This window comes from Manis javanica, chromosome 3, assembly GCF_040802235.1.
Source record: "Manis javanica isolate MJ-LG chromosome 3, MJ_LKY, whole genome shotgun sequence".
NCBI lineage: Eukaryota > Metazoa > Chordata > Mammalia > Pholidota > Manidae > Manis > Manis javanica.
The window spans coordinates 6,262,682-6,274,978 of NC_133158.1; the positions used below are offsets into that span (position 1 = coordinate 6,262,682).

Consider the following 12,297-nt stretch of genomic DNA (forward strand, 5'->3'; position numbering starts at 1 on the left):
ACAGCATTTTAAAGCTATAGGCCATTCCCCATTCACGCCTGCACTCACTCGCTGCATGGCCTCTCTACACTAAATGCAGTTTTGATTTTCCTTACACACTGTCCCAAAGGTTTCAACAGCCTCAGCGGCACTCAGCTTGTGGTGTTCCCCTACCAAACCCTGGAGGTCAGCATGAGCCACTGCACCGTTAACTGCTGCAAAGGCCCCTAGCAGCAGGGCAAGACCATAGCAGGCCTGCGGGTGAAGAGATGGGGGGCAACACATCCTGTGTACCAAGAAGAAAGTCACAACACTACAGGAAACTGGTGAACCTGAAAATTCAAATCCATAAAATCATTCAGAAACACTCACTGTCCTTCTTAAATATACAACAAGTATATGTATAAAATGTCTGGAAGGGCATATAAGACATTAGTAACAGAGGTTGATCCAGGTGGTAAAACTAAGTATCTGGGCTGGGGGTAGAAGACTTACTACTTTCTGAGGTGTTTTTTACTTCTTAAATTATACACTATGTCAAATGTCTGATTTGTGTAAGAAAAATTTTTAATTGTACCTTGTGAAAGGGAAAACCATCGTTAATTTAGAATTTTCTGTATTATGTTAAATGAAATACTTGCTCCAAAAATTTACAGCTATAGTTCAGACCAATAAGCTTATTTCTGAAGGGCTAAGGATAAAGGGAATTTTTTTAAAGCTAGAACAGAAGATATATCCACATGGAGAATTTTCCTTATGAAAAACCTCTAAACCAAGTCCCTTTTAATGAAAACACAATTGCAAATGATCACCACCTAATTTGTTTTGCACAAATTTCCCCGTACCATTTTAATTAAGGCTAAAAACTTTTTTAAAAAACTGTCTTCATCAAACCATGATTTAAGAGAAACACATACATCAATATCCATAATAATGTATATTTTCTACAGATTGTCACTCAAGCACTGCAGTACTTCAAGTGAAAGGGGATAAAGAGATGAGCTCTCAACAGCAACAGCATTCATATAGTCACCCTTCCAATCACAAAACAAGAAGCATGCATTCCAAACAACAGGATTGCAAAGCTGAAGGGCATTCTGAAGCACAAATGAGACGCTGGCTACTCCTAATGGGAAAGAATTACTGATAGACTCAAACCGAATCCCCCACATAACGCTGAGTGGAAAGCTAAAAATGAGGACATGTGTAGTTCCATTTATCTTGGATTCTGCAGCCAAACAAGTAGGATCAGTGGTGACTGCCAGGGCAGGGGTAGTAGCGACTGGGCAAATGCAGGAAAGACCCTTCTCGGGTGCTGGATGGTTCTACTTCTTGATTTGGGGGTGGTCACTGAAGTGGACGCTTATGTAAAAACCCATCAAGCTGGACACTAAAGATCTGTACATTGTTCTGTACATCATGTATCTGTTCTTGGTTTTTTATTTGTTTTCGTCTTTCCCTAGGAGGCGACAAAGATTTTCTTGAAAAATCTATTAACTAAGTCTTTTTTAATTCCCAAAAGGGAGGAATAACCATAAAGATCTACTAAGTCATTTAGCTATCCTTCCAAAAATGAACAAAAACACAAGTTTTCTGAAAGAGTTAAGATACACAGAAATGGAAACAAAAAAGCCTCGCCACCCAATTCCAAGCAAGGCCATAATGCCTGTGACTATCTGCACAGATGCCGGACAGACAGCTCAGCCAAGAGACGTCTCTAGGGTACCCAGCTGCAACCAGCCAGCCAAATCTGTATATGCTTCTGGAATCCAAGTTAGAAAAAGAAGAATTGGATCAAAAAACTCAAGAGTAGGAATAATGTAAAAGATATATGGCCTCACCTCCCCCTATTTTCTAAATTTAAAAGAAACTTGAAGACTGCTCCTCACAGGATGTCTCCTGCAAAAGTTAAGAAAAATATTCTGGTCTTCCCAAGTCGTATCAGACAGAATCAACCAGATGTGAAGGAGACTTAATCCCTAGTAACTTCTCTGAACACATTCTTTGTATAAGATTATTTGCTACAACTCAATGACTTAAATACAAATATGATATTGTTCGTATTTTCTGTAATGAACACAGCTTACACTGACGCCCTACCGGCGGAGGAGCACTTCTGAAGAAGGGCACATCAGGAGGGACAGCAAGGCGAGCCTTCTTACCTGGCGTCCGTCTCTCGCCATGTCTCCCCGGCGCGTCCCCTGGGCTCCTCGCACTCCCTCCTGAGGAGAAGCTTCTGTTAGATTTGGAGACTCTCTTCAGACACTGGTGATGCCTCCTAAGCACCTTTCAGACAACCCCACATGCTAACAAATCCAAGTATTCCTTCTTTTGCCTAAATAATGCTGAAGGGTCATTGGAAACAGGGAGTTGCCTCCTTTGCACCCTCAGGTGGTGATGGACTATCAACACCTAGATGCTGTGCCTTCACATGGCTCTGGACATCGGGGTGAGGGACGGTCAGAACCATGGGGCCCCAAGGACTGCCTTACTGTTTACCCCACTTGAGCTGACATCTCCAGCTCTCAGGTGAGTATGAGCTGCCTCTCTACTCTCACTGCCAGGCCTCCTGCCGTCTCTGGCGAGGCCCTAACAGGGAACGGTGCTGAGGCCCATGGAAACTCAGGTTGCAGAAATTCTTGTCCGAGTCCCTGGAGGTCTGAGTAGCTTCTAAGTCACAAGCAGTCTATTTCTTTTTAGCAATGAGTTGTTTGCTTTTTCTTGTTATAAGTTAAATAAAGGTCTAGAACAGAAGAGATGTGCCTGGAAATACTTCCAAAAATGTTCAATAAAGATGAGTAAGAACTTGGAATGTTAAAGAGACTACATATATGCATATGTATATGTTTCTACAAAGAGAAATTAAGAGTTTTGCAAAATGATCTCTCAACATTTGCTGAACCATTCTTGCCCTATGTTTCAGTAAGCTTTCAAGGGATATTTGCATTTGATCATTTACAGCATTCTCTATGGTGACCCAATTTCTCTAAGATAATCCAGTATTAAGAAATCAAGTTCTTTCAAACAGATGAACCTCAACATGACCACTTCTTAGATAGTGAAGTTAAATAACCTGAGATCACATTTAGCTGGCTGCCCAAAGACCCTAATTTTATCCGTGCAGCTGCCACACCTCATTAGAAACTCTCCATCTCTTTCCAACAATTTTCATTTGGAAGCTCACATGCTAAAGTCCACAGGGAGAGTATGATTTAAATCTCTCCACTTTTTTGCAGATACTTGTTGATGCTGACCAAGAACAGCAACACTAAATGATTAACATCACACTGCTCAAAATCAAGACACATCAAAAGAAGATGTTAGAGCCAGTACAACAAGCACCTACTGCCCCAAGGAGTGGGATCCAGAAGAGATAAGACCCTTCAGGAAGCTGGTCCCTAAGTAAAATCGAGCAAGCCTAAGTCCCAATGTACTTTTCCTTACCTGTGATTGGAATCAGTTTCCAATGTATTTCAGCCTCTTCAACAATATTTGACTTAGACTGTCTACAGAATGCGTGTTGAATGAGAATATCAGGACACACTGTGCAATTTCCAAAATCATCCATGCTAATTAAATTTGGATCCTAAAAATTAGAGTACATGTTCAATAGCTTTCTTTTTTATTACATTTTAATGTCAAAAATAAACTTTTTTCACAAATTCACAAGCCTCAATCTAAACATTACAAATGAATAAAATCAACATGGGAAAGCTATAATCTATAGTCTTAAAATACAGTTTGTTCCCTATAAACATGATTTGATATGGATTTAGAGCAGAGGGCAGTAAACTTTTACAACAGGGTGCCAAATACTTCAGGCTCTGAAGCAGACACTCAGGCCCAGCTCTGCCACTGCAGTGCACAAGCAGCCACAGCACAGTGCCTGAGCTGATGGGCCCTGTTGGGTTCCCGGACTTAAGGTACAAAAACAGGTTACGGTATGCTGGGTCTGGCTCATGATTTTGCATATTAACTATGTCAAGAACATTAACAATATAGGTTAGTTTCCCGGGGCCCACCTTACCCCCCCAAGTAAGCCTCTTGCCACTACCTGTCCCATAAAATAAGTATACCAAAATGACATGAATAAAAGCATGTGGCAACATGCATATGACTTTTATTCAAAGGCGGGAGAGAGAAAATGGAGCTAAGAGTAAATGAGAAATAAGCCCTTGAGAATATGGTGCCATCCTGTTATTATTCCCCAGTGAGGCAGCCGCTTTTTGGGGTGTGGGGGGGGCGGTAAGGCTATCTGAGCTAGAGAGGATGACTCTAAGCACGTATTGTAAACAAACTGGTGCCCTGTCAAGCAAGGCTGAGCATCGCTTCAGAGATAATGCTGAAGGCCATTCATTTTCCATTCCTATCTGCACACAGGAAGTACGAAGTCCCTAACCTCTTACCTCAGCTGCCTCACTGCTGGGTTCTGGTACTGCAGCAGAAAGTCAATGCTTGCAGGATTCATTTTATTATGAAATGAGAGATTAACTTCCAGTAAGCCATTTCTGACAGATTGTCCAGCCTCAACTGTAATCACAACAGCTAAATTTTAAGACTATATAAAAGGCCTATAAACAGGATGGAAAACTACTACTTCTGCATTACCTCTTTATAACAAGGAGTAACTTAGAAATACCATCCTTGACACTTTTATTGAAATGTGTATTTTCTTTCGCTTTGAAAGGGGAAAACCACCACCTTACCGAAGAGCAACCCACTCTCACTCTCACACGCACACTCACAAAAGCAGTGATGAAAGACATATGCTTACTTCTTTCAGAGGCAGTTTATGCTTAGGGCCTACTTCGCTGCCAGAAACAGCGAAGGGATACCTCAGAGATGATGGATCAGCCTCTACCAGCGAGCTCTGAGTACCCTTAAAACGTGCCTTTTCAGTTTTTGCACCAGCAGGCTGCTCATACTCTTTCTTATCAGGGTTCAGCGCATCCTTGCGCTTCTGCCTCAGCTCTTCATAGGCGTCATCAGCACTCAACCCCAAGGCTTTGTTGACTGTGTCTGTCAGGGAGGCATCAGAATGGCGTGCGTTTGCTAGTGTTTCTGACAGCCAATGAAACAGCCTGTGGACGTTGGCCAGACCCGAGGGAGGAGTGTCCTGCGGCCTCTGGTTCCAGTCGGCATCATGCCCAAGGGAGCCGACAAGCTGCGGAGACTCTGAAAGGGAAAGACAAAGCCGAATTAAAGTTAGGTTTGGAAGGCTAACCAGCAAATTTAAAAATCCAGTATGTCTAAAAATTATCATCAGACATCTACTGGCAGGAACTCAACCAAACCAGTGGCTTAGATTTTACAAGCACAAATGATCTCTGAACAACGTGAGGGTTAGGAGTGCTGACTGCCCTAGTCAAAAATCCACATAGTTTTTATTGCCACAAAAACTTATCAACTAATGGCCCGCTGCTGATTTTATGGTAGTAAATGGTAGACTAGTATCTACAGATGTTTTAAACATTCATGACCTACTTAATTTTTTCTTAATTTCTTTGTTATTTCTAGGCTAAGGACTAGGAAGATATGAAGATGACACATAAATACTAAAAGCCACCACCAGCTCCACCACAATTTAATCTGATTTCTATCCCCTCTACACCTACACCATTGTCCAGATACTGCCTGATGTTCCTGTGATCTAAACCTGATCTTGAATGACTCGGTGGCTTAATCTGTAACAAAGCTAAGATACTAGGGACACAAAGTCATCCTGAAGACATTCAGGGAACTCACAAAGAACAAGAGCTATGAGAGAAAACATGTTAAGACGTGGTCCAAACAGGCATAAATCCAGATTGCCTGCATAACCAATACATGAAAAAGCTCTCAAAGGGAACAGACACTCAAAAGGTCACATGCTTTAATGCTGAAGGAGGGTAAAGCCGGGGCAGATGTCAGGATTTCCAGAGGGAATAATATACCACAGTTTAAAAAAAAAAAAGTCAACAACAGAGTGCATACTGTATGACTTTGATTTTATGAAACAACAGAGCAGGTAAAACTGATCTACAGAGACAGAAAGATCAGTGGTTGGGTGGGGTTAGATTAACTACAAGGCAACATTTGGGGGTAATGAAAACTGTTCTAAAATATTGGACAGGTGGCAACACAGCCATCAAAAGTCAGCAAACTGCAGTTAAAATGGGTACACTGTATATAAATCACACTTCAAGAAAGTTGGTATTAAATGCAGGTAGGGAAGATAGGAGGTTAACTCTTATAAAAGGAGTGGGTTCACCACCAAATCAAGATAAGGACATTTTAAAAGTCTGAATCCAAATCTCTACTTTCAGAAATCAGCAATAAAGTATGCAAAATGTCTAGAAAGAAACACGAATGAGGAACACCTCGAAATGTAAAGCTTTCTGTCACGAGTTCCAATCTAAGCTATCTACCCCTTCTCTCTGCCCTATTTCTCCTTTGGTCTTCTGTAATTAGATGGCTTTCCCACCATTTTAATTCTTGATAAAATCTGATTTTTACTGACAACTATTTTTTCACATATACAAAATTAGTCGTTATCAGCTAAAATGGTATTGCAATTTAAGTATCTTGCCTATTATGTGCTCAGTACTGGGAAATACAGCTGAGTTTAGGAGCAGTGCTTTGGAGTCCGTCAGAACTGAGTTTACACATGGATTAGCAAACTATGCAACTTCACGTGAAGCGACTTAACTTTTCTGATTTTTCTCATCTATAAAATAACGTCTACCATTTAAGAACTAATTGAGTCTCTCTCTCTCTCTCTCTATGTGTATATATATATATATACACACACACACAAAGCACCTAGGCACAGGTCAATAGCAGAAAACAGTACAGATCAGTAAATGTCAAGAGGTTCGGCAGAGCTGATACCCAGCACAAGTTAAAGGAGATGAAAGCCATCAAGGAGCAGAACAGAAAACTAAAGAAGGATTAGAACTGCAAAGACAGGAGGCTTGAGAAAAATAAAAGATGCTTCAAGAAGAAAGAGAAGTAAAGGGCTAAGATATATTCTGGAGAGAGAGAGAGGCGGCCAAACCAAGGAGCCTATTTAAAGACAGCAGGAACACGGTTACCCAGGCTGGATGCGGCCAGTCTCTGACAAAGCCTTGAAAGATGAGTAATAGCAGCTCAGACTGGAAGAACATGAAAATGAAATCAGAGTGACAGAGGCCAGGAAGGCCACCCCAGATGACGATATGGACAAGGGTGAAAACACTGGGAAGACAGACAGAACACGGGGCAAGTAAAGAAAAAAACCTGGAAGTTACTGAAGAGAACAGTGATGTCAGACTTTCTATAACGATGGAAATGTTCTCTGTGCTCTTCAATACAGTGGCATGCCTGGTGAAATACAGCTGGAATATTATAGGAAATGAATTTTCATTTGATTTTAATTAAATTTAAATAACACATGGCTAGGGGCTACCATACTGGATAGTGCATGAACAGGAAGTGAAGGGGACAGATACATGAAAAGGTGACGATAGTGACAACAGTATAATAAGGACTGAGCTAACTGAATCAGTCCTGAGACACACTGCATCTGAAAGCACGCCAGTGAAACTGTAAGTAACAGAGGACGGATACTTAGACCTGCCATGATCAACGAGAACGAGCAGAAGCACAAAACTGAAGGCCCCTGAACAAAGGAATACATTTCACACGTATGGCCTAGAAGTGTGAAAATCTTAGTATCTACATGAAAAATGTTTTAAATTGTTTACAATACTGAAACACACTGAAGAGAAGGATTTCCCATCTCTGTCTTTTTCTGTCAACTAAAACAAAACAAAGCAAAGAAAAATAGAAGAAAAGAAAGCCAAATGTATTACTGGAATCCTGTAAGTAATTAACTGTAAGATAAAACTAAGAAGTTTTATCACAAAGCTCAGAAGGTTCCTTTCATTAAGAACATCCTAAAAGAACCCAATATTCCGCGCATTGTACTTTTCCATTTCTAAAACTAAGCAAATAGAAAAGGACAGGAGCTCCAGTTAGCAGGCCAACAGCTGAGCCTATTTTCCTTTCTCCTACTGTCTGGCCAAAGCTGCATCCAGAAAGCTGATGTACTAGGGCAGAAGATGGCAAGTATTTTCTGTAAAGGACCAGGCAGTAGATATTTTAGGCTTTGTGGGCCCGCAGCGCTGCCGCTGTGGTGGGAGAACATCTATGTAAACGACATCAACAGGTGTATGCCAGTGACCTTCTTTACAAAAAGAGGATGGGGTGGATTAGCCCTGAGGCAGTAATTTCCAGACTCCTGTATCAAGGGAAAGCACAGAATTACTTGACTATTTTCTGGTAGTTAATAATTTATGAGAGTAAGCTGGTATTTTACCTTCACACAGATGGCAATTTGCAGATATATTACTGGTCTTGGCGAGCTTTCTCCTATTTTCAGGTAGATCCTCAAGCTTCCTCTTCAAGATAGTTTTGCTTCTCATATCTTCCGTGTCTGAGTCCCCACCCACATTTTTTTTCCTACACTGAATTAAGTGAATCAATTCTTTAACTCTGTCCTTATCATAATCCAAAGAGTGAGATGACTTCTGCTTTGCAGGTATAATAATTTCACCCCTTGAGTTATTTCGTTTTCGAAATTTCATTTTTGTACCATTCATGTCTTCTTCTTGGCCTTCATTGTCTGAAAGTGGGCTCAACTGTTGAAGTTTCCTATTTTCTTCAAATACATCTTTTAATTTACAAATAGGTAACTGATACATTTCAGGCCGAAAAATATAGGTATGCAAACAGTTATCAATATGAGATTTATTTTTTGGAGCTGAGTATAAGAATTTTTTATCATCTAATCGTGAATCATATGGAAACATGATGAATTCTCGTTTACCTGAACCAAAACCTCGCTTAAAAAATTCACTTACATACTTTTCAACACCAGAATGGAAATTTACAGTATTTATACTTTTGAATTCCTTTCGACACTGAATCAAAGCAAATTGTAAAAACTGAGTTATTTTTAATACATCTGGCATGCTCTCATGTCTCTCCTGTGGTGCTGCACTAGTTGAACCTTTCTGTGCTATAAACAAAAAAGTAAAAAACCATGTTAGCAATTAAGAAACTGATCAAATACAGATCTACACATAGCCACAGAAATGTAACAACATTCATACATTAATGGTGAACCAAACTAGTATGGACCCCAATACATATGTGTACACAGAAATATATGAATAGCATGCTTTCAAGTCCAGGAACCTAAAACAGGCCAGTAAGAAACTGAAACAAAATTGAACTTAATTTTTTAAAGGGAATACCACCCACTGGTAGATCATCTTCATTTCCTATTGTCCCTAAGCAATTCAACTGATGGCAAGCAAAATCCAAGGAGCAATAGAGGTAGGACAAGACCTAAGGCTCCTAGCAAGTCAGTCCTGCAAATCCTGCAATGACCTCCTTCCTGCTATAATGTAACTGTAACTTCACATGAATTCTCTACCTGCAGAAGCAGAAGTGCAGGCATTTAGTGACTACAATTGCAAATCTCATTCTTAATGTAACAGTCAAACCCATTAGTGGGAATTGTACCTTAACACTGCATTAAAGTTAGTTCTTAGAAACAGTGAACAGGAAATTTTCTCTAGTATCAGTGTAAAAGCACCTCATTAATTGTGAATGGCCTAATAGCTAACCTCGCACATAAGGCCTTCACAGTTGCTAAAATCATGTAACATGTTTTGCATTGCTAGTACCTGTTCATATCCCCATTTTCCAAAATATGATGTAAGAAAGACAGAATGCTTAGTGAATTATCTGGAAATTTGCAATAAAATGTAGGTAATCTAAGGTAAACAGATTTAGATATTCAAAGAACTTACAAGAAACTATGCCTCTAGGCTCTTGAAATAGAAATAAGGCGTGTAGGACCCGAGACTTGGCAGTTTGATGTTCTAAAAAAAAAAACAGAAGCCAAATTCATTACCAAAACGCTTTAATTAAAAAGTTAAAAAAGAACTGTAAAACTTAGCACCTACCATATGGAGAAACCATTTGACAAGGAGAGAGAAGAAAAAGGTATCCTCGGTCTCCCAAAGGTTTAACAAGAACCTGCATTTTTGGAAGAGGGAAGAAGTTGAATCCGCTTTAATATTACTCATCGTAAGGCCGACACACAGCAGTTTCTACTAATTACAAAGAAAAAAAGTTCTTCATCATCTTTTTAGGGAAAATGTTGCCACTGAATTAATTTAAAATTCTTGCCACCTGCTCTCTGCTGATTAACAGGACTACAAATAAGAAATTATTAGTTTTCATAACTTTAATGAAAGGTATTACTAAAATAATTCTAATTAACTAGAAAACCAACTTGATATTCCCTTGAAGCTAAAATACAAAGACCTAACAACTAAAGACTTCAAATATTCCCCTCAGCAATTCAAAGACACGCTACCAATCACCAAGGCAGCTGTGCTGGACACTGGCGATACAGAAGCAAGTATGGCCCAAATGCTTCCTTTCGTGAGATCAGGGTAACTGCACAAGAAATGTGCTACCGTTAATCCTGCAAACACTCCATGAACATGTGTCACATGTAAGCAATCTGCGTTGGCAGAGGTAACTTCAGACAAGCAATACAAGATCTTTGACCACAAGAAGTTTATAACTGGGTGAAGAGTTAAGCCAAGAAATATCAGCAAGTAGAGAAGACAGAAAAGTTCTCAGACTCACAAAGCAACAGGGAGGGAAAAAAGTTGAAGATTGAAGACAATACTGACAATGTACTGAAAGTAGGCTGTGGAGGATAAATACACTGCCAAGAGCCTGACACTGTGGGAAGGACATTTCAACAGCAGCAACATCATGAACAAAGGCAAAGTTCTAATATGATGGACAGCTTGCAATATCAGAATACTTATGACTGGCAAAAGGGTGAGGACAGACCAGGATAAATGTTTAAACACAAGTCTAAAAAGAAAGAACATGGGCTAGATTATAAAGACAAGAATGCAGGTTAGCCAGGAATGTGTTCCAGGGTATACCCATTTGAAATGGAGTGTTTCCCTAAAAAAAATAAAAAATAAAACAAAACCTTGACAGCACTGTGCAAAAGGTGGAAAGAAAATGTGAGAACTCAGTTCAGGGGATACTGCAAGAGTTCACAATATTTTCTGGATTAAGTAAAGGGAAAACTGGGCATGGCAGTTGACACGAAAGGGTATCTGAGCTCTGAAAGAAAGCTTTTACTGCCTCAGCTCCTATTAAACAATTACACCACACAACGTCTGTGGAAGAACCACTGATTTAAAAGATAAGAAGTGACTGTGCTACACCATTGTACAGTTAATACAAACAGTTTGAACACACAAAAGTGAAGTGGACAATGTATAAGCAAAACTTTCGTTTCAGACTCAAACACTTTTATACATAATGTTTTATGTATCATATCCCCTTTTAACATTTTGCCCAACTCCTGGTTTGTGAGACAAGAAGTTGGGAAGCACAAGTAAGATTGATCTCATGCTTTGTGGTCACTGAGGAAAAACAATTAGATTCTTTTAACTTCCCCCTTCTTCCAAATACTAGGTTTTTAAAAATTCCACTGGCTTAGTGGCCTAAAAATCCCTTGTTGCTTAGGGGCCTCAGTGTCCCTAGAGACCTAGAGAACACGGAAAACTGCACCCAGAAACACCCCTGGGCAAAGGCCTCAGCAGTAGTATCTGTGGCTATAGCCCAAACCTGTTAATGCTGTAAAAAGGAAACACCGGTGAACTCTGTGCTCCTACTGCCCGCATTTATGACTTACTGCATCCTTCCCCCTTAAAAAACAATAGTAATGCAATCTGTGAATTTTCATTACTTTATTCTACTATTTTGATTTTCAAGATAATACTACAGGTAAGATGATACAAAAAAAAATGTATGAAAAATATGAAATATTAAGCTCACAATCTTAAATCACCAAGCTTAGGAGAAAATATGCTGTCCTGAGACTCACCAGAAACAAGATTCAAACATCCATGGGCTTCAAACTAGAATTATCAGATGCAGTATATATAAAACAGGTATGAAATGTTTAAATACACAAATAAAATAACTGGCAGAATTGAAAACACTTCCACACAAAAACTGGTACACAAATGTTCATAGCTGCAATATTCATAATAGTCAAACAATGGACTGACAAATGGACAAAATGTGGCATTATCCATACAATTAATACTCACCCATAAAAAAGAATGAAGTACTGACACACTACAACATGGATGAACTTTAATAGCACTACACAAGTGAAGGTAGGCAGGCACTGAAGGCCACATATTGCATGATTCCACTTGCATACAATGTCCAGAATAGACA

At 39.6% G+C, this 12,297-nt stretch overlaps 1 protein-coding gene across 6 annotated transcripts in view; it reads right to left on the reverse strand.

The window, feature by feature from the left end:
* TASOR (transcription activation suppressor) overlaps positions 1-12,297 on the reverse strand; it is a 49,245-nt gene that overhangs the window by 10,894 nt on the left and 26,054 nt on the right. For 4 of the 6 annotated variants that reach the window (XM_017680202.3, XM_017680201.3, XM_017680204.3 and 1 more), the window contains exons 12-17: positions 9,975-10,047; positions 9,819-9,890; positions 8,318-9,019; positions 4,754-5,154; positions 3,424-3,565; positions 2,142-2,201 (exon numbers count right to left, since the gene is read on the reverse strand). In XM_017680202.3, coding sequence (XP_017535691.3) covers positions 2,142-2,201; positions 3,424-3,565; positions 4,754-5,154; positions 8,318-9,019; positions 9,819-9,890; positions 9,975-10,047 — 1,450 coding nt within the window. The remainder of the gene's footprint in view (positions 1-2,141; positions 2,202-3,423; positions 3,566-4,753; positions 5,155-8,317; positions 9,020-9,818; positions 9,891-9,974; positions 10,048-12,297) is intronic. The other 2 variants (XM_073230737.1, XM_073230738.1) reach the window with 1 other exon arrangement.